The sequence below is a fragment of the Leptinotarsa decemlineata genome, unplaced genomic scaffold (assembly GCF_025532065.1).
Source record: "Leptinotarsa decemlineata unplaced genomic scaffold, Ldec_3_MD MMD2_tig00026282_RagTag_RagTag, whole genome shotgun sequence".
Taxonomy (NCBI): Eukaryota; Metazoa; Arthropoda; class Insecta; order Coleoptera; family Chrysomelidae; genus Leptinotarsa; species Leptinotarsa decemlineata.
Genome location: NW_027412668.1, coordinates 9,518,591 through 9,542,034, shown reverse-complemented (window position 1 = coordinate 9,542,034; position 23,444 = coordinate 9,518,591). Strand labels below are relative to the sequence as shown.

At 34.9% G+C, this 23,444-nt stretch overlaps 1 protein-coding gene across 1 annotated transcript in view; it reads left to right on the top strand.

Annotated features, from left to right (window-relative positions):
- The window catches only part of LOC141484654 (limbic system-associated membrane protein), a 100,268-nt gene that overhangs the window by 22,410 nt on the left and 54,414 nt on the right, over positions 1-23,444 (top strand). The window contains exon 3 of the mRNA XM_074179776.1: positions 19,511-19,719. Coding sequence (XP_074035877.1) covers positions 19,511-19,719 — 209 coding nt within the window. The remainder of the gene's footprint in view (positions 1-19,510; positions 19,720-23,444) is intronic.

Below are 23,444 nucleotides of genomic sequence, written 5' to 3'. Positions count from 1 at the left end.
TTTCTAAAGTAATGATACTTGCGTTTTTTCAATACATAAACTTCAACAATCTGATAAATTACCAAGGATAATTGAAAGAGAGTTTGCTTGAGTATGAAAAAAGGATAAACTGGAAAGTTCACTCCGAAAAATGACTGTTTAATCGGAATCATGTCTGAGAACTGTGTGCAGGAAAGATACATACGTATCAGAAAATGAATATTTTGAAATGAAATCTGGCAATATTTATCCCTCCCAACTACCTACATCGTAGTTTCTGGTAAATGACTGCCGGAAAAGAACCACTTTCCCGGCTAATACCACGCTGAAAGAAGGAATATCATGAAATACAAATAAAATAAAAAACATATGCCTCCTCACTCACAAACAAGCGATTTTGTTCAAATTGGGAAAACGTGTGAATCGTTGTTTTCATGCCACGTACCGCTATATAGGTGTCTGCAATATGATGAATTCACACTAGGTATACAAAAAATATATAAATATAACACATATAACACTAAATATAAATTTCCCCACCGGAAATTTGAGGGAATGAAGAAACAGTGATAGAAAGATAATTTTGTTCCATGTACGCGCCTTTCCCCCGTAACTTGCTCCCCAGTTAGAATATTCGAAAATTCTCTTTCATTGCAGATCAAAAATATAAAATGAACAAAGCACAAAATTTTAGCCTCCGTATATAGAAACAATGATGGGAAAGTAATTCCATTTCATGAACACGCCTTTTCGCCTGCGGCTGACGCTCCTGTTGAAATATTGATAAATCCTTCTTTATAGCATATCTACAACATAAAACGTACCTACATACAAAATTTCAGCCTCCGAAAGTATAGCGGTATGAAAAAACAGTGATAAAAACTGATTTTCATATGTAAACGAGCCCCTTTCACCCCCACCAGGGGGTCCCTTTGAAATATTTGAAAATTCTCCTCAATTGCACATCTAGGACCTAAGGCGCACTTATATACCAAATTCCAGCTTCCCAGGACGAAATAACTGAGATGAATGAGTGTTTATCAGTATAGACAGGAAATTATAATTTTTGACTCAACCCAAACTATTGTACCATATTGGGAGAAATGAGTATAATCATCCAAATGAAAATTTTTATAAATGTTATACATATTTTAAGTTATATTTTTCCTTTCCTTTTTTGGGAGTTTCCCACATTTTTGTTTATTGATAGAGAAGAATTATAGGAAGTCAAAAAGTTGCTGACCACTTAAATTCAACCATGTAATACATTCTTATCATTTTTTTGAACCTTTTGGTGGTGGTGAAAAGTGGTCAAATGGACATACATTTTGAAGATATGGTGATTGTGATTTCATTGTATTTTCAATAATGATAAAAACTACGAGCATATAGCACTCTTCTCTCGTTCCATACATGAGGGTTCCCAGAAAACAGCATCAACTTTTGAATCCATCTACATTTGCCAAGATAATTTTCAATTTCGAACTAATACGATTATCGGGTAAACCTATACTGATATATCATTCCATAGAAGAATTATTCTCGAGAATTTAATAAATAACATATTATATCTGATCATATCATTTGCAGTTACTTTCATTCAATATATTGGTATACGGTTACAATATAAAGTGTGTTTTCATTCGTTAGTTGAAGTAGTTATGATATCTAAACGTAATTTCATTCAATTTGTGTATTACGTTTATTCTTCATCTATTATTCTGTGAATGATTTGTAAATTTGTATTGTCGCCAACACTGACAACTGCAAGAAACTTGTTCCATCTCAAAAATAGACGTTGTTATCCATCGGCAGGTCCCCTGTAAATGTAATTATTAGTTTGAATATGAATTGAAGGGGTTATATTTTTAGGAGTGATTAATTTTTGAGAAAGAAAGTTTTTGGCTTTCTACTACTCTATCTCGATACAAAAAAAAAGATGAGGGAATCTTCCAAAGAAAGGAAGAAGTGATGAATTTGAAAATGTACTCTATAGATGGATGTATAGATCATGCAAAGAAGTAACTTTCAGACACCAACTAAGAGTCCTCCTGAAACAGTTACTTTCATATAAACATTGAATTACATGAAAGAAAAAAATTCTTTCGGAACAAATACTTTTTAATGAACACTGAATTATACAGAAGATAATATTCCTTACTCAGTTTGTATTTCAAACATTCGTTGTGGAATAAAATCCCATATCATTCACATGAGTTCTACTTTAAATGAATGGTAACAAATTGCACTTACATGAAACACTGTCATCGTCATTGGTATACATCGATGTTTCGCCGTAAGACACTTGCCCTAAGGCTCTCCAGTATCAAATTCAGTAACATTATAGGAAATACACACAATTCATTCATAAATTACGATTTTTAATGTCACGGAATAAGCTTGATCTGCTTATGTCATCGATAACATCGTAATGACATTTATTCGTCTATTTGTATTTGTTTTGAAAGAAGTTTTTTTTTCGTGTAATTCAATGTTTATATGATAGTAGCTGTTTCAGAAGGACTTTCTTTCAGTTTGTGTTTGAAAGTTACTTCTTTACATGATCTACACATCCATCTATAGAGTTATTTTCAAATAGATCACTTCCTTCCTATCTTTGGAAGATTCCCTCATCTTCTTTTTTGTATCGAGATGGAGTAGTAGAAAGCCAAGAACTTTCTTTCCCAATAGTTTGAATAGTAGTGAATCATAATGAAAATTCTTGGGCATGTTTACACTGTGTCGAAGATAAGAATGAACAGCATGGGGATATCGGAAAAGGTGAATGATACGAGATCGATTGAATTAGAGAAAAAAAGCGCATTGATGTGCGTAACGATATGCCATTTAGAAAGTTTTAATATTCCGAGAAGTTTTGCAGATATCGGAGAAAAACCTAGATTTATTTTCAAAGGAAATGTGAAGTAAATATCACTCTGCCATGGCCACTTAATAAGGACTACACGATAAAGTAAGCAGAATTTTTCTGCGACGTTTCTTCTTTTGGAAAACATCATCAACTTTGTACTTTTATGTGGATAGAAACTAAAGTATACCCTGTATACGACTCCATTCTTCATTATGAATACAGCAACGTATCACAAAATATGATTTCATAATCATTTCTCGCGCAAAATGGAAAGTGATTACTTAACCTGCTTTCCTTCAATTTTAGATAGTACGCCCTGGAAAAAATCACACATAATGTTGTCATAGTGATACTGTTGCTTGGTTGAATTTCTGACATATTACCGTTCCTGCTTTTACATCTCCTACTAATTTGTGTTGAAAATGGAAATCGGCAGCTTTTCGAATACTGAAAAATTTGATATGTTGTCATGTCACATTTTGTGACAAAGAAATTGTATTGATGTTGAACTTGCGTACTCTAATAAGTATCCTGAGAGGCGACAACATGGTAAATCAATATTCAGACATTCATTTCATAATTAAAATAATACTGATCATTTAAAAAACATGTGGTTTCCCGACAAATGCAATCTAATGAAGAAAGTCAGCGTGGTGTGTTACAGGCTGTTGTTGAAAATCCTGTGAGTGTAGTCTCATATTTTCAAAAATGTAGAAGATTCACTTAGATTGGTAACAATATCCTTTAACAATATTGTTCCGACTATGATAACTCAAGTTTTGAATTCGTCTGTGAGACGAGCGTACTCGTTTTTCAAAAATAACGGCGGGTTATTTGTTTATTTCCTGTAAAACATATTAGCTCCTTGTTATTACATTACAATTACATTTTATGAACTATTGATATTGCCACTCATCTTTGTATTCAACAACACAAAAATTCCGGCAAGTGGGAAGTTAAAATTTATCATAAACGAAACTGATAAATTTACTTCATGTGTCAAAATATGACATTTTTTCCAGCACGTACTATCTAAAATTTAAGAAAAGTAGGCTAGGTAATCATTTTTCATTTTGCGCAAGAAATGGTTAAGAAATCATATTGTGTGATACGTTGCTGTATTCACAATGAAGAATGTAGTCGTATACAGGGTATACTACCCATATAAAAATACAAAGTTGATGATGTTTTCTAAAAGAAGAAACGTCGCAGAAAAATTCTGCTTACGTTATCGTGTAGACCTTGAATAGAAGCCATGGCAAAGTGCTATTTGTTTTACATTTCCTTTGAAAATGAAGCTAGGTTTTTCTCGGATATCTCCAAAACTTCTCGGAATATTGAAAATTTCTTAATGGCATTAAGTGGGGATTTCGGGATTTACTGAAGAGCGGCAGATTAATATACACGTGGATACCTTGTACCAGGTTAAGTACCGCCACCCCAGGCGGCCTTATATAAGGCCGCCTGTGAGGGATGAAGGATCAGATTAGTAAAAAAAATGTTCATCAGAAATTCTCAAGCGCGTCAGATTATGGTGAGTTGAGTTAATTTCCTGCTAAAAAATGTATATTCCAGTAATCTGACAATTTGAGAGTGACGTAAAGGAAGAGGAGGGCAACAAAGTTGTAAAAAAATAACATCATTTCGACATTCTCGAGCGTAGTTAATTTTTTTTTATTGTGAAGGAAATAATTCAAGGATAACGAAAAATATATAATCTGACGATTTCCGCAAGCCGAAATAACAAAAATTCGTCGATAAAGTTCAATTCGTGCAGCTGTGTGATACCTATATTTCTCTTTCCGAGTTTCTATTCCTCTATTCCCTATTCACTTTTCCTCTATCTATTACTCTCTCACTCCGTCCCGTCTCTGAATTCTGTTGCCATAACGCCATCACAGCGGATCACAGAGACTCAATTGTGATGAAGATGAAGATGATGCTTAATCAATCAAATAATTGATGGATGTAGCCGTTATTACGTGGTAGGAAATCATAATGAAGAAAAGAGAAATGAAACTTTCTATGTTTCCACTTTTATTTGTAACTGACGTTACTGCAGTTTCTTTCTATAACGACATTTTCAAACTTATACAATATATAAGTTTGAAAATGTCCTCATAGGACGGAACTGCAGTAACGTTAGTTACAAATAAAAGTGGTTAAAAACATAGACAGTTTCATTTCTATTCTCATCATTAATTATTCAATTGATTATAAAAAATAAAAATTTTTGAGCATTTTTAAAAATTATTTTCTTATAAGTATCCTACTTAAAAAACATACACTTTTATATTTGCATGCCATTTCCTGAGCTATTCAATTAATCAAATTCAATGAATTGAAAAAATAAAAAAAAAATTGTTTTTGTCAGATCAAGCGAATCCCTCTAGATGATCGTCAGATTATGGGACAGCACGTGTAAAACATACAGATGAACCATATATATCTTAATCTGACGCGCTTGAGTATTTCAAAATTGCTAATTTTTTTTGCACATTATAATAATGGCCGCGAGTTTGCGTCACATCGAAATTGTCAGATTATTGAATGGGAGTTTTTTTTGTTGCACTTAACACCCCCTTAGAAAATCTAACGCGCTCGAATATTTTTTTTTTCTTCTCACCCTTACGTACAACCACCCACATCATGCAAACGATCAGATTAACATACCAACATTACTAAAAATACTTAGGCCATTGATGCTGTCAATATCTGACGTGCTTCGAGTATGTCCATATAACAGTATTTTTTTACATATTTAAAAACCTATAGCCGCTTCCCCCGCCGATGAAAAGGTATATATTACATAACATTTTTTCTTCTTATCATCTAAGCTTTGCAACCTAATATGTCTCAGTGACGCACGATTAAATCCCCATTTTGCATCGTGGGCTCCCCTACTATCATTACGCACATAAATGCGCTACTTTTCTCTAATTCAATCGACCCCGTATCACATACCGTTTCCGATATCCCCATGCTGTGCGTTCTTGGACACAGTGTATAGCAACACACATGTTTTCAATTCTTCTCAATTGACATCTATATATCATACCAAAATGTATGCATCCAATGCATCCATTTCAATTTCCCATTCCCATCACACACTGTGAATGATCAAATGAATTGAATTTTCTCGAAACCGCAAACCTTACGTAAGGCCTTCAAATCCATTTCATGATTACGAAATAGAATTATAATTCACGTCAAGGAAATGTTCCAGTGTGAACGTATAATTTCATGGACTTGATGCCTTCCGTCTTTTATCCATTAAAATGTATGACTTTTTTTACGGGTTCATTGAAAAGTGAGAGAAGCGGTGCGTGTCGCACGCTACCTTTCAAGCTTTCCAGCTGCTTGGAAATCTGTGCGGCAATCACTTTCTATGAAGAAATTAATATTTTTTGTATCTGAACAATTCTCAGTCGTAATAGGATTCAGTGCAGTAAAGGAAGTTTTTGAAGTTCAGAGTTGTGAAATATTTGCAACAAAGGTATCTCAACTTCTCTCAAGTTGGGGAAGAATTTCAAAATTTTACATGAATCAAGGAAATAAATTTAAAAAAAGTTTCCATGGAATTCAATGAAAGAGTATCACAAAATAGAATGATACTGTAAAAAGTTTTTCATATAAACTTGAGATTCATTTCTAGAAACCTAAGGAATTTTAACGAAGAAGACGGTAAATGACTTCATCAAGATTTTGTGTTGATGTTTGAGAGAGTTAGGGTTCTGCCAGCCGAAGAAATGAAAGTCAACTCACCTGGAATCCTGGACTTCTATGGCTTCGTTGGTTTCCACCGCTCTTTCACACGTAATGCAAAAGGACTGTATTCTGGGTATGGACTTATCGAAAAAAAGGCACTTTTCCGGGTCACGTCTCTCGGGTTTTCGAGATTGTGATATGATTTAGAGTTGCTATTGGCAGCACGAGCTCCTCGGTGAGAACTGACATACCATCTGGCGGCTGGCCAGAAATTATGATACAGCGGGAGCAAAAAGTGAGGGACAAATAATTTGATAGAGAATTCCAAATATTTATGTTGAATGACCGAGTAATGGGTTTTGAGAATGAAGTAATATAATATATAATAATTAAATGCTTAATCTAACTGAAAAAAAAATTCAATTAAACTAGAAAGGAACGAAGAGTGAATATTTTGTATTCAGAATAAATAGAGATGGAATTTTGTTATTCTGTCTTGGGCTAGTATTTGTAAGACTCTTGGTTTTTTGTTTGTTGATTGCGAACCTGAATCGTATTGAAAACTGAAATGTGCTTTTTTTGTCAAGTGAGTACTTTGATTCATTTTCATTTTCTTGTACATTGAAAACTTTGTGTTGGAAGTTATCCAGAAAAAATTCTCAAGTGAAATCAATGTTTTCGACTTGAGACAATTGTATTACCTTAAAGTCACATGAAATATTATTTAACAAAAGATCAGGCACAAAAGTCAGTTCATTGTTATGATACAAGTCGAAAAATGTATATATTGTACATTTCATATCAGAATTTTTCGGTCAAAGATCTTTTTCTTATATTGCACCAAAACTATATAACCATCATCAACAGTTATTTTTGATTCGAAAAAACCCTATGAGATTTTTTTCGAAAAACACCAAAAAGTTCAATTAGTGGTATTATCGAAGGTAGAAAAGAACAATAATTTTTTGAAATCTAATCTGACTTATATAAGTTATTGTACTATGCTTATTTCCTATTATGTGTTATATTTGTGCGTCTGAATATTTTTTTTTCAATGAAAAAACACAAGCACCACACAGAAATCCTCAAGGAGCTCTCAAAGCGGTGCCTGTGCGAAAGTAGTGAATCACATTGGATTTGAATCGCTGAAGATTGAATCCATTCAGAAAGTTAGTTTATTCCACATAAACGCCGTTCTCCAACAGAGAGAGTTCGTAAACAATGAAACTCGAGGTGTACTGAGTTGAACCTCATAACGATGAGCAGCCACAGTCCGTCGCGTATTTGTGATACGTACCGCTGTTGGGGACACCAAATATGCCAAGTCACTTCCCGTGAAAGTATCTATAGAAGACAGATAAATCTCCAACCGTTCTTCGATGTTCCAGACTACCAAGGTTGCAAGTGATGTTCTCATTTCCAATCAGGCAGAAGACTCTTTTCAGGATGGAAGCCAGCAGCTTTAAAGTATGTTTGGGGGCGGAGCTCGATACATGGAAACAATAATCCCAAGAAGGTCTGATCTGAGCTTTATAAAGCATCAACAGTTGCTGAACTGTGTACAGTCTTCTGATTGAGAACAATATCCCAAGCTATTGAAAAGCATTCTTCGCAATTCCCACGATTTGACTGTGCCAAGACATCTATCTGTATCTTTAGAGTAGGGAGGGTGAGTGTAAGCCCACAGCACTTAGGCCACATGTGACCCATTGTACATCCTCCCGAGGAGTTGTCCTCCTAGGTCATCGTCCATCCTGTCTTTTCCAGAAAGGTGGACAGGTCACTGGGAGACATCTCCTTTATATCGGTAGGTGTAGGCCAAGACTTGCCGAACACACACTCTCTTATTAACGATAACTCCGGGCACTCACACAGGACATGCCCGACAGTTTCATTTTCCTATTCACACATCCTGCATAGAGGTGTGACCACTAGCCCCATATTATGGAGGTGTTTTCTTAGTTGACAGTGGCCAATCAGGAATCCTACTATTAGGCGTAGATTTTTCCTGGTCATCGCCAGGTATTTCTTCGGCGCCAGCTTCCCAGGGTCGCCCAAGGTGATCCCGACAAGATTACGTTTTTTGATTCCATTCTATCTCTTTAAGGATTGAGCATGGGTGTAACATTTGACAAGTTCCGCAATCCTCGAAGTCATCAGGCTGTAGGTGCCACTGGGTCCTAAAATTCTTAGTCCAGCCGCTCCTGTCGTGCCTTTCAATCCATCTCAGGATAATGTTATTATCTACCGAGGCTTTGGCTGAATTTTGGTGACACTTTATTACTAGACCTGAGGTTATACGTTTTCTGTTCAAGGCTAATAGAGCTTGTCTGCTGTCAGTGCAGATTGTTATGTTTTTGCCAGAAATTCCTTTCTTGGTTATTTCTTTTGTGGTGATTGAGATACCACCCAGTTCTGTTTGGACCACGCTGGTATTTCCTCACATTTCCCACTTAATTCTTAGGCTTAGTGATCTGGAGTACACTCCACACCCTTAGCCTTCTCTGGTTTTTGAGCCGTCTGTATAAATCCGTATTGCATTTATATCATCTGACTCTATGTTCTGCCTAATTTGTATTTTGTAGGGTTCAATAAACACGAATCTGTGTTCAATTGCATCGCTTGTTGCCTGCAGCATAGGTTGCGCAGTAAGCGCTTCCCGCCATAGGCCCAGCCACAATTGACTCATTCCTACTTCAAAGTTTACACCAGCCGTGCACAATCATACCACGCAACCTCCTTAACGTACAGATCCAGAAGGATCAGACCCGGGATTAATTCCATTGCTGCCGTTGATGTTGTTCTCATGGCTCCTGTGATGTTTAAACAAGCCAGTCGCTGTATTTGATATGATTTTTGGATGGCCGTTGCTTGTACAACTTTCGGTCCCCATGCAATGGCTCTATACGTTAACATAGGTCTTATTATTGCATTGTGGATCCAGGTGACCAGACGAGGTGAAAAACTACATGCGTGTCCCACCGTCCTCCGGCATTGCTCATAACCCACGTACGTTCTTTTTGCTCTACTGTAGATGAGAGTTCCATGTTAGCTTCCTGTCAAAAATAGTACCAAGGTATTTTACCTCTTCAGAGAAGTTTAGTTTGCTTTTGAAGATTTCGGGAGGTTTTAAGCCCGTTTAACTTCTTTTACTGGTGAAAAGAACCATCTCAGTCTTCTTGGGCTTGATCGACAGTGAGTGTTCCTTACACCATGTTTCTATTAATTTGAGCCCATGCTGCGCTCTATCGCACAGTGTGTTTACAAATTTGCCGGTCTGCAAGATGACTATTTCATCTGCGTATGCAATTGTGTAGAATCTGAACTATGTACCAGAGAAGGGGTGATAAGACACCTCCCTGTGGACATCTTCTCATGACCAGTCCTTTCACTGTGAAGTGTTCACATTTATACTTTTTGCTCTACCAGATAGCATCTTGAGTATCTATTCTCCCACTACCAGAGGTACATTCCTGGAGTGTAGTTGCTGGGTGATTTTTGGAAAGGTTGTTTTATCAAACGCTCTCTCGATATCTATGCATATACCCAGGGTGGAATTCTTTGTTGTCCAATGATCTCTCGATTCTGCTAACCACATGGTGAAGGGCCGAATCAGTAGACCTTCCCGGAGTAAATGCATGCTGATTTGGATAAAGTGAAATAGTACTTCATCTCTTATACATAGCCTCTCCATGGTTTTTTAAGAAAACCGATGTGAGACTTATTGGTCAGAATGCTTTTGGTACGGTGTAGTCCATCCTACCTGGTTTGGGTATGAATACTACTCTCACTTCTCTCCACTTATTGGAAATATACCTCAGAGCTAGAGAGGCTCTGAATATTCCAACCAGGTGCGGCATAAGAGTGTCCAGTCCCCACTGAAGTAGGGCTGGTCTTATATCGTCAGGTCCTCGTGACTTGAAGGGGGGAAAGTTTGATATAGCCCATCTTATTTTGTCACTTATTGCACTAGCAGATTGCCAGTTGCATTGTGAGGGTGTCGTTGGTACATCCGTCCAGTTCGTCGTTCCAGGAAAGACAGAACCTGGGAAGTGAGTTTGCATAATAATCTCAGCACTTCCCTTTGCCAAGACATATTGGTGTCCATTTTAACTCCCAACAAACTTATTGAAGCAGGAAGCGGAATTGCCTGACATGACATTATTATATCCGCGGCCTGGGTTTCTGTGGCATTGAATCAAACCTGGTTTCTTTCTCCCGAATTTAAAATTACTTCTAAATCCTCATTAAGATATTCAACCTCCTGCTGCTGGTGAAGTATTCAAGATATATTGATCCACAGACACTTGCAGGGAACGTTCTTCCAGGAAGCTGGAGAGCAGTACACAAAAATGATCTGAAAAGCCATAGCATCGGTCAAAGGCCTTAGAAATATGGGACATATAGGTGTGTGAGTGTAAATAATGATAATCGACTCTATTCATCGACAAGAGTGATAACATAGAAAAACAAATAGTTAACCTATAACAGAATATTTGGAAGTTATCCATAAAATTGAAGACTGAAAAATAAAATAAGAGGCAGAAACACAAGAGATAAACTACAATAATATATCATAAAAGATAGCATTAACGGTATCCAATTGTACAAAAGCTCTACCTGTATAGATAATATTATTACCAACTTGAACGATAGTAAGTGTATTACGGAAATATCAGATCTTGGCATTTCTGATCATGGTGGACAATTCATTTCTATCAACAAATATACTCCCGAAGCTGATGAGTATAAATGGCACAGAAAAATCAATCACAAAGGATTGGAAGCTATGAAACGGTCCCTAGAGAATGTTGATTGGCAAATTTTTCACAATAATGATTCCTCGTTAAACTCAGTAGCAGAATTCCTGAACAGCACATATAGTTCCCTTATTCGTAAACATTTCCCAATGAAAAAAACAAAAGTCAAAATTCGGCGAAAGAGACCTGTAAATTTTTTTAATGATGAATTACGTTCAATGAGAGATACTTTACAAGCACTGCGCACTGTAAGTACCTCTTCAAAACATCCCAGCGATACGGAACATTTAAAAAAATTCAAACATGAATATGAAATTGCAGTTTACAAGGCAAAAAAAGAATCGTATGATAAATTCATACAAAATTCAACCAACAAACATAAAGATACTTGGAACTTATTGAACTACGAAAGAAACTCTACTAGTGAGCACAAAACAATTCCCAACAACATCAGTGCCAATGAATTTAACATATTTTTCTCAAATATTGCCGAGAATATCATTGAATCTCTACCTACCTGCAACATATCCGCTATCGATTACATTTCTAGCCTCCCAAAACCAGTTAATTAATTTTTTCTACTACCAGTTGATCATGAAGAAGTGACACTTGCGATTCGAAAACTCAAGAACACCTCTAGCTTTGACATTTGAATAGTCAAATCATCAAAGAAACCATTGACTTTCTTGTTGAACCTTTGACACAATTGATGAATCGCTCCTCCACGGAAGTTTTTTTTCCCGATGTCTTTAAAATAAGTGAAGTAGTGCCTATCTTTAAAAAAGGTGATCCCAATATACCAGACAACTATAGACCTATCTCGATTATACCCATTTTAGGAAAAATCCTAGAAATTGTAATTGAAGATCTCTCCAATTATTTAAACAAATACAATCTTCTTCATGACCATCAATTTGGGTTCATCAAGAATAGATCTACAATAGACGCAGTGGGAAAGGTAATACAAAAAGTTATCGAACATGTGGAGAGTGGTGAACTCACCTCGCTAACATTGTGGGATTTGAGTGAAGCCTTCGACTGTGTCAATCACAATATCCTTATCAGTAAACTTGAAATTTTTGGAATAAGAGGTACAGCCTTAAACTTATTAAATTCATACTTAACCAGGAGGAAACAAGCCGTCTGCACAAACGGGGAATTATCTGTAGAGGAAGTAGTTTCTCATGGCATACCTCAGGGGTCAATCCTTGGACCTATACTTTTTGTAATATATGTGAATGATATTTTTCAAAGACCTAGCACAGTCGTCTGTTTTGCAGATGATACAACAAAGATTCACTCTAACTCCGACATGAGTAAACTACTCGACAAGACCAATGAAATTGAAGAAAAGGCTGTGAACTGGTTTACTTCCAATAATTTGAAATCAAATTGGGGAAAAACTCAACAAACAGTTATATCTTCAAATAATAGGGTTACCACACAGAAGCACGTAAAATTATTAGTTATAATCATTGATGACTCACTTATATAGGAAAATCATATTGAGTTTCTATGCGAAAAATTGTCAACTCAGCTCTACCTTCTTCGCCAGCTGAAAAGATTCATAAGTACCAATACATTACTAACTGCGTATTACTCACTATTTCACTCCCATTTGATGTATGAAACTCTCTTATGGGGACAATCTTCTCATGCTCAAAAGGTTTTTCGTTTGCAAAAAAAGCACTTAGAATAACGAACCATGTCAACCTATCTTCATCTTTTACAAAACTCTGCCTTTGCCTTGTATATTCATTTTAAACACTTTGTTAGAGATCCATAAAAAGAAAAGTATATTCTCCACCCAATCAGACTATCATAATTATCCCACTAGAAATGCAGATAAACTGAGACAACCGCTGAATAAACTAGAAATGTCTACACGAAATTCACTGGACCTCAAGTTGTACAACCATTTACCAGTTGACCTCACTCAGCTCAGTACTCCATTATTCAAGAGGAGAGTTAAAACATTCCTTTTAAAAAACTGTTTTTACTCAACACAGGATTATGTGAATAGTACTTACAGTTAAAGATTAACTCACTTCATATTACTTTTCTATATATATGTTGCTAGGTGATGTTCTGTAGCACCAATATTTTATACTACCTAGCAGTTAGGTTTTATTTCAAATGATCAATAATGATTGTATATTATCTTTTGATTTTGTACCCAGTACAGCGTGCAATCGCACTCTTTTTGACCTGTCATAAATGCATTTATTGTATGCATAACATGATTAAATGAATTCTGTCTGTCTGTCTGTCTATAACGTGTAGTGTCTGAACTCACTGGAAAGTGCTTTATAGAGGATAACTGAATTATATATGAAACTTCGAGTGAAACAAGCTGTGGAGTGTTTGAGGATAATACCACGATTTATGGTTTAGGAGTTTTCTTTGAGAGATAAATTTGTGAGTTGTAACAAGAAAGTGGAGTTGTTTAATTTCAATTAGTTTGAGCAATCGAGACTCCTCAAATTTAGCTGAAATTTGATCTCTCTTACACCAAAAGAGAACCGTATACAGTTGTTCTCAATTTCCTGAAGACGTTTAATAATCGATTGTATTATGGCAAACCCATAGATGATATCACAGTAAAATATTCTGGATAATATCAGTGCTCCGCAAAGCCTCAATTTGAGCCTGGATTTTATCAAGTCTTCATTTCGGTGAGATATTATGAGGGTTCTGGAAAATCACACTGACATGCTCCTGGATCCGAGGTCGGAGTCTAACCACAGTCCAAGGTTTTTGGTTTCATTTACTATCGAAAGTGAATCATCACCTAGTCGTACATCGATCAGAACTTTAATTCCAGTCATTTTGCGTTTCGTACCCATCAGTAAAAGTTGGGATTCATTCGTGTTCAGTTTCAGTTTGTGGGCGGCTAACATGTACGAACGATTGTCAAGATCCTGATTGACTTCATGAACAGATTCTGGATTTTTTTAAATTGGAAATTGTTTAGACTTTTGTCAGATTGCTTTTTATATAGTATATATTCCAATCTTGTTTTTCCACTTCGAAACAAGTATTAAGTTATTTTTTGATTATCAAAACATCAGTAGAATGTGTTGGACATATCGTGCATGAATATTTGGGTATAAGAAAGCTTTGTTCCGCTTTGTGCCACGCGAGCTCACAATCGACCAGAAACAACAACGAATTAATGAATCTGAGAAGTGTTTCGAGCTCTTTCACCTTAAAAATAACGATCTGTGCCGAAATGTGCCAATAGATGAAACATGGCTCCATCATTTCACATCAGAAACATAACGTTTGTTCGAAGATAGTTGACAATGTTTCGTGGTGCAATTCATTAATTCGAATTTCCATTGTCTACTATGATATAAATTGATTTGAAATCCTTGAAAGAATCTATATAAACAAAAAAATATTCGCTGTAAAATAACAATTATATCAACCAAAAAAACTGAGACTACAATGAAGTAGAATACAAGCAACAATCAAAAATTGAACTATCAACACGAGTTGGAAATTAAAAATTATCAACAAGAAATAAAAATTGAAAATTGAAATATTCCGAACCAAGTTACTTCACGACGTTTCGGTTGTTAGGATACACAATCGTCTTCGGGTGATTTCAAATCAATTCATAAAATATTAGACAAGGAAAGTTCGAACTAATGAAATGCAGAAACATAACGAAAGGCATTTGAGTGGAATGGACGTGGTGAACTGACTCCAAAGCATACAGAAACGCAACAATCGGCTGGCAAAGTCAGGATGTCAGTATTTTGGGATGGGCATGGTATAACATTCATCGACTATCTAGAAAAGGGTGAAACAATACACAGCGACTATTAGATAACGTTATTTGAAGGACCAACTCACGAAAACGGCCCCGTTTAAAAAAAATGAAGTGATGATGTGTGGCACAAATCAATTGAAACGATGACAGTATCACCTGAATTGTGCTTCTAATTGCTTCCGCATCCACAGTTTTTTCCAGATCTGCCTCACAGCTACTTTTTTCTCTTCTTTGACCTCGAGAAAACGGTCGCTAGAAAGGAATTTAGCGCCAAAGAACAGGTAATCGTCGAAACCTGTCGAGACCTATTTTGAGCCAAAGTAACTAAAACAACAATTTGTTCAGGCCAGTCTCGACCTACCTACACCGTAGATCAATAGACTGATACCTATCAGAGAGCAACCATTCCCCTGGCTGATACCACAAAGGGCGTTGGAATCTATCCAACAAGTGTCAGTGCAAGAATCTTCACAAAAGTATTTCCTGCATATGCTCTTGGCGATACTACTGCTGCTGGAATCGATTTTCAATTATATAAACAGGCACACTTGCTGACCAGTTTCGGGCTATTTGGCGTCTCCCACCCAGCACCAGATATTCATAGAATATTCCCTGTATATCATAAAACGAACGTATATATTCCAAATATTCATAGAATATTCTTGGAATATATACATGCCTTTAGAATATTCATAGAATATGCTTGAATGAATATGGCAGGATTATTTCCGAAAGAATGTGCTCTGAATGTCTATAAATGGATTATTCTCCCTTGAATATTCTAAGAATATTGTCGATCGAATATACCATATGGTATATTCTTAGAATATATCCCCACGGTATATTTTGGAATATTCTATACAATGGAATTTTGAATTATCTTATAATAACGTATTCAAATAATCCAATATTATTAAAAACAAAAATATTTGAAGATCTTAATCGAAAGCATAACCTAATGTATATAACCCTGATAGTGTTAACCAGTTTTTGAACTCAACGCGAAGATTCTGGATGAATTGCTCCAACAGCAATTGTTGGAAACGACAAAAAAATTTGAATGAGCCAATAAATGAACCAATTGCATCAATAAATTGGTTAATTCTCATCCTATTAGTCTTTTTGTATTTGAAATTATTCAATTACAAAGCGAAAAATTCTGGAAACAGAGAAATGAGGAAGTGAAGAATTGGAGTAAATGTTTCTCATTGGTCAATTGAAGTGTAGCGCGCGACAGTCGAATAAGCTCTGCGAAAGCGGCTGTCCCTTAATGCTTGGGACCTTTGCGTTAAATTCGACATTTGATTCAATATGGCGGTTGACGTGGCAGGTTCGCGTGTGTAATGCATGGTGTGTTGGTGTTATTATCAAAGTATAATTCTGTCACGTTCAGTGAACCATTTATAATTTGGGGTTGTCCAATTTGCAGTACAGCGAATAGTTTGATTTTGGATCTTCAAACAGGAGAGTTGCATATATTCAGTCTTTAAAAAAAGTAAGTAAAATGCAATAGTATCGATAGTAAAGTCATGGTGATTAACCTACTATACCTCATTTTAGGTTCGAGGAGAGTTAGTGTGTGAGATTTGTTGGTTTGACTAAGTACATATTTGAGCTAGAGTGATTTCAGTTGTGTATCTTCAATAGAGAGAAGTAAGTGAATGACACATTCTTTTGTATCATTTGTTTTCATAATTTTTATCACTCGTTTTCAAGATAGTATCAATTTGCCCAGAAGGAAACAGAGTGGTACCTAATACAGGCAGGTGCGCCAAGGAACTGAAAACGTAATGAGTACTTTTCAACAAGACAATGCAAGTTGCTCTCCAAGTCATAAAATGTTGTAAATGTTCATGAGTAACCTATGCGAAAAATATCTATTTGATTTTCATTCCAGTTTTATTGTGCCACTTTCAAATAGTGATAATGAACGTTAATGTACATTTTCTTCCAGGTATTACTATTGAAACACTGGCTGATGCATTGTTGGACAAATATAAGGAAAACTATTCTGGTGAGCAAAGTTTGGATAACTTTAAGTAAGTGAAATTCATTGAAGAACCCATCATACCACTCATTTTAAATACTTCATTTGTGTGTTTATTTTTTTGAGTGAGAAACCTAACCTAACCTATTTCTTGATGTAATACATTTTTTCTTTTTTAATGAAATGATATACTTATTATTTTTTTATTAGTGCTGATGAATTCACAGAGTTGTTATTTTAGTATATTTTTTAGTATATATTTGTTTGAGAGTAGGAACATTCTAATTTGAATACATTTCTAATATTTGTAATATGACATTATTCAGGAATATTGTATTCAGTGAATAAATATTTTGAATTAGATTTTTTATTTTTAATATTGGTTGAAACGTCAAATATTTCAGTGTATATTGTTTTTAAAATATATTTGTTTATGAATATCATGTGTTTTATTACTTGTGTGAATCTTGCATCAAAATGCAATATATACATGCCTAATAGCGTTTACTCGTCACATTCTTGGAATATTCCAAATATTCCTAGAATATTCATAAAATATATTTAAAGAATATTCTATGGTGTTTCCTTATTGTATATTCCTACAATAAACTAAGAATATCCTGAATATTTTATGAACATTCCTCGGGTTCTATTCCTGGAATATTCTTAATAGAATATACCTTAGATATTCTAAGAATATTATAAGATATTCCAAGAATATTCCCAAGGAATATTCCTAAAATATATCAAAGGTTCGCCAGGAGCACTTCCAGGGAATATTCTCCAGAAGATATATATATATCCATGGCATATTCATAGCATAATACAATATCCTTAAATGTATATTCATGAAATATACCTGGCATATCTATTGCTATGTGGGCTCGTCAGTGCAAGGTGGTGCCCAACAGCAACGTTAAGTTGTTGATATTCCATAATGGGAAATCGAATTTCTTTCAGAGTATCATTCCTCTAACTGAACTGAAGCGAACGACAAACAACAAATTTGTCATCACTCCGGCTAGTTAACGAAGTACTAACCTACCGCATATCCAAAATTCGCCCAATTCCTCCTATAAAAAAAGAAACCTCCGCATAGTTTCAGTGAGCATTCTTGAAGACTGGCTGTAAATCAAATTAACTGAAAGAACAATCCATTCAGGACAGTTTTAACTCACTTACGCCGTAGGTTAATGGTCTGACAACTGTTTTCCTGGCTAAAACCACGAAGGACGTTGGAATTCATCCAACAAGTGTCAATGCAGGAATCTTCACAGAAGTATTTTCTGCAACTACTGTTGGCGATACAAGTGCTGTTTTCTTGAACAAATTATTCTTTTAGTTAATTTAGTTAATAATAATATGTATGGTGAATTTTGAAATAAGTAACTAATTGTTTGTAAATATATAGTGAATTTATAAAATATTGATGAAATATTGGAGAGCACTTGAATAAATTATTGAAATATTTTAAAAAAAATTTCACACTTGTAAACAAACTGAAACATAATGAAGATTTTGAAATACTTATGAGGAACAAAATGAAAAAAATCGATAATACTAATTGAATATATATAAATATATATATATATATATATATATATATATATATATATATATATATATATATATATATATATATATATATATATATACTACTCGAGCTCGCCCTTCTTCATTTCTTTTATAATTTCGTGGCATAGTTCTGCTGTAATCATAAGTGACAGTTTATGAAGGGATATATGCAACTAAGAGCACCTATATCTCGAAAAATCAGGGCAACTATCTTTTCTGGTAGGAATAGATGCCCAAGTATTTTCTTTTAATAAGTTATAAAAAAAAGAATCTATTCGCACTTACATGTAGACTCAATGAACCAGTATATTGACGTAATAAAAAATATAATGAAATTTATTACTAATTATAAAGTTATACAATGCAAAATACTAACCTTTGACGTGTTTCTGAATGTCGAGAAACGCACGAGAAATTCTCTTCTGAATCATACAACTGTCGTTGGGTATCTGAGGTACGATGTGACTTCGGGTCCTGCTCATAGAATAATTTCTAAGTCGCGAGTTTGGGAAGTTAGCTTTTTAGGATATCAGGCATCTATCCCGATGGGGCATCTATCCCAGTTTTCCCCTTCTTATGATGTATATCACCAGCCTTCAAGTATGCCCACTGAAAATATATGAACCTATTTTGGGGCTGAAGATAAATCGTACTGTATCGAAAAACTCTATGATCGTTTCAATCGTTAGGTTGTCATTGAAGGCGACTATGGTGAATTATAAGGTCAAATTCTATCAATTATTTAAGCATTTCAACTCAACTGTTATATTCTCAATTATTTTGTTTGATTTTTCGTTCATTACTGTTCCGGTACATATCAGTATCATTATATTCAACAAATGTGCTTGTTCCAGAACGATTCCGCAAAGACATAACCTTCAGACACAGACGCAGCTATGAACGTCACAAAAGTAAAGATGCAGCCATAAATAGCGCCGTCAAAGCCACCTCAAACACGAGCAAACCTGGCGTATTTGCTACCGAGAATTGCACCGTCGTGGTCGCACAAATTGGAGGTACCGCCACATTACCATGTGTTGTCAGAAAGTTCAATAGTGGAGTGGTAAGTGTTGGTTTACGTTTGCTTTGTACTTGGAAACTTACTAATATGCATAAACTGAGAGATAATTGAAATACGCTCGAATGAATCTAGAGAGGCAAGAAAAGGAAATGTGGTTGACAATTCATCCGCTTTCAACTATATTGAAATAATAACCATGATTTGAAACGTAGATCATTAAATGTAAATCTTTTTTCATTTCAGATTTTTTTCAAATCGATGAAAACAAAACCCAAACCAAGAGTTTCACAGCGATAAAAAGCTACGATATTATGATTATAACTGAAGCCTCACTCTACGGAGACAACTCAAATGAATATAATAACAATAATCGCTACTTCTGGTGTTTGGTGTTACTATGAAACAAATAAACTACACTCTTCAATTGATAATAATATATATATATATATATATATATATATATATATATATATATATATATATATATATATATATATATATATATATATATATATATATATATATATATATATATATATATATATATATATATCGCTTCTACTGGGAAGCTTCTTCAGGGCCTATAATTTATTGAGTTGTTAGTTTTTTCGCTCTTGAAAAACATTACAAATCATACTTACCTACAGTAAAAATGAGTTAAAAACAATAAATTGAACATATAAACTGACGAAGAAGGTTAAACATGTATAAGATTGTTTTGGATTTGACAAATGTCATACCTTCACATAAATGTCATTTTTCAATGGATATGATGATTTCATAACCTTTGATTTAAAGAAAGAGTTATTGATAGATACAATTGTCATTATTATCATATTTTTGATGTAGTTCCAGTAAGTTACTATATGTCCTGCTGAGATTATCAATGTCAGTTTTCTTATTCATATAAACATAAGACTAATCAATTTCAAACATTCTAAGAAAAAGGCGTTTAAAAAACAAGTTCGGTTAATTGTCATCAATTCATGTATACATAACAAACTCATCATGGAGTTGAACTTTTCTGATAAATTTTTATTTATTCGGTCATTTTTAGAGGGAAATTGAAAATGTGCTATACATATGTACCTAGAGATTTCTTCTAGGCATCGCGACTAGCTTTTATCAAAATTTCAATTCTGTAAAGTCATAAATGAATGTGGTTAATGTGATTTAAAATTTTATTTTGATCTTTTCAGGGTACTTAAATGAAAGCTTGTTTCTAAAGTTTTTTATCATTATTTCATTTTTGTATATCAACGAGTTATTGGAAAAAACCAAGAATCCAATATATTGCTCAGCTGACAACAACACACATATCTCTTCATTACATTGGTATCCCAGGATATAGGTTGCGGAAACACATCTCCAACAGCAACAGGAGGTTGAATATCTTAATGAGGATCTATAAGTAATTTCGAATTGGGGTAAAAGTAACCAGGTTCAATTCAATGCCACAAAAACCCAGGCATCGGTTTTCTCCAAGAAGATTAATATTTTAGAGCTGGATATAATAGTGTCAGGTCAGACAATTTCGCTTTCTGCTTCGATGAGTTCGTTGGGAGTTAAAATGGACACCAATATGTGTTGGCACAATCATGTCGCGGGAATTGCAAATACTGCTCCTCAAATGGTTGAAATATTGTTCTGAACCAAAAACTGTACAAACTTCAGCAAATTTTGATGCTTTATAAAGCTCAGATTAGACCTTCTTTGGAGTATTGTTCTCATCCATGTAGTTCCGCCACCAAACATACTCTGAAGCTGCTGGATCCCATCCCGAAAAGAGCCATTCGCCTAATTGAAAACAAGCTATCACTTGCAACCTTGATAGTCTGGAACATCGAAGAAGTGGTCAAGTGACTTGGCACATTTGATTCCACCAAGAGCGGTAGATATCAAAAATACGCCATTAACTGGAGCTGCTCATCGGTTTGAGTTTCAATTCAGTACGCCACTGTTCAAGAACTCTTTCATTTGAAAAACTGCATTTATGTGGAGTGAACTGCCTGAGGAAGTTTTTCCGAAGGAATTTAATCTCCAACGATTCAATTCCAAGGTGAAGAGCTACCTCCGCAGAAGCACAGCTCTTGAGGATTTTTCTGTAGTGTTTGTGTTTCGTCTTTAAAAAAATCATATACATTCGAAAAAGGTAGTGTATAATGAAACACATGTATATTTCATAACTCTTGTATTATAATCCTCCGTGATTTCTATCAAATACGTTCATCATAGATTTTTTCTGTTAATGCCAACTGCTTCACATACAGATGTGATTGATGTCGTTTTCAATCAGATTCCGATATTTCCTGCATTTATGAATAAGTTGTCAGTGATAACTAACTTGAGGGCATTTTGATTTTATCTAAAGTTCAACTTCCAAGTTGAACTATTGAGTGAAAGGTTCCATCACCTTTGAGTTCAGAATAAGAATTATTTCACTTTTTCACTTGTCACTTGCAATACTCATTCAAAAATATTCCAGATTTGAAACCGATTGAAAGAAATTTCTTCAAAATACACATGAAAGCATAATGAAATTCAATTCGATATACAAGAACGTCTCTCTTTGAAAATATTTCTCACTCCTGTCATCCTGAAAATCGTGAGTGGTTTTTCTATCGAAGATACAACCACAGCATCATGTTTGAAATGAATATGAGTCTCAGATTATGTGAAACGAACTTATAACATTCACCTCAATATCAGGAGCATGTGTTCAGAAATACGAGTATATGTAATCAATTCACTTGTAATAGCATCAAGTATGCAACCGAGATACGTTAATTATTTCATTCATATGCATCATGAGAAACCTTAGACACACTTCCTTTGACGTTCCTGATTTTCGTTTTGTGAACATGTTGTCTAACTAGTTCGCTGCTAATAAATTTATATACAAAACGATGAGCTGAACTATACTTCGAAGGTGTCTCCATGCGTTGAGTTTGAGCCGTGTGGATGCAATTTGCTATTTGATGAAGTTGGGAATACATGCAACGAAAATCGATTACATTCTTCTGCTCAGTAGATTTTCACTGAGCAATAGCTTTTTCGTAGTGAATAACATGCAGTGAATTATGAAATAGTCATTCCAATTCAATATACAGTGCATTTCTTCAATGTCCCCCCCCCTCAAAAAATTGAAATTTGAGATAACGAAATTAAAGCATGAATACTTTATTTTGAAGTGAAATTGACAGATGGAACTTTCAAGATGGCTTCAGGGCGCCATGGAATGGGGAGTCTTGTGATACATCGTTTTGAAGCTCCTGACAAATGCATCACAACTCTAGAATATAATGTCAATATCTTCAACTATTACAAAATGGCGGAACTGTTGATAATTTCCTGAAAACAAACATATTAATATCGAAATGTTTGTCAACATATTTGTCATCGCCCCATCTGCCCGTAAACGAGGTACTAACAATCGCATATCGGAAACGCCCAATCCCTCGAATGAGGAAAAAATTTCATAAATATTAAGAGGGCATACTTGAAGACGGGCGGGCTGTGAACCAAAATCTAAAAGATATTGTTAAACGCCTTTTGTGGTATCAGCTAGAGAAATAGTTGTTTTCTGATAGGTGTCAGTCTATTAATTTACAGTGCAGGTTAACGGGCAGATGGGGCGATGACAATTATGTTGCTTGTCGTTCGCTTCAGCCTTGTTCGAGAAATGATACTCCGAAAGTAATTCGATTTTTAATTATGGCAAATCATCGACTTCATGTTGATGATGGATACTACCTTGCACTGACGAG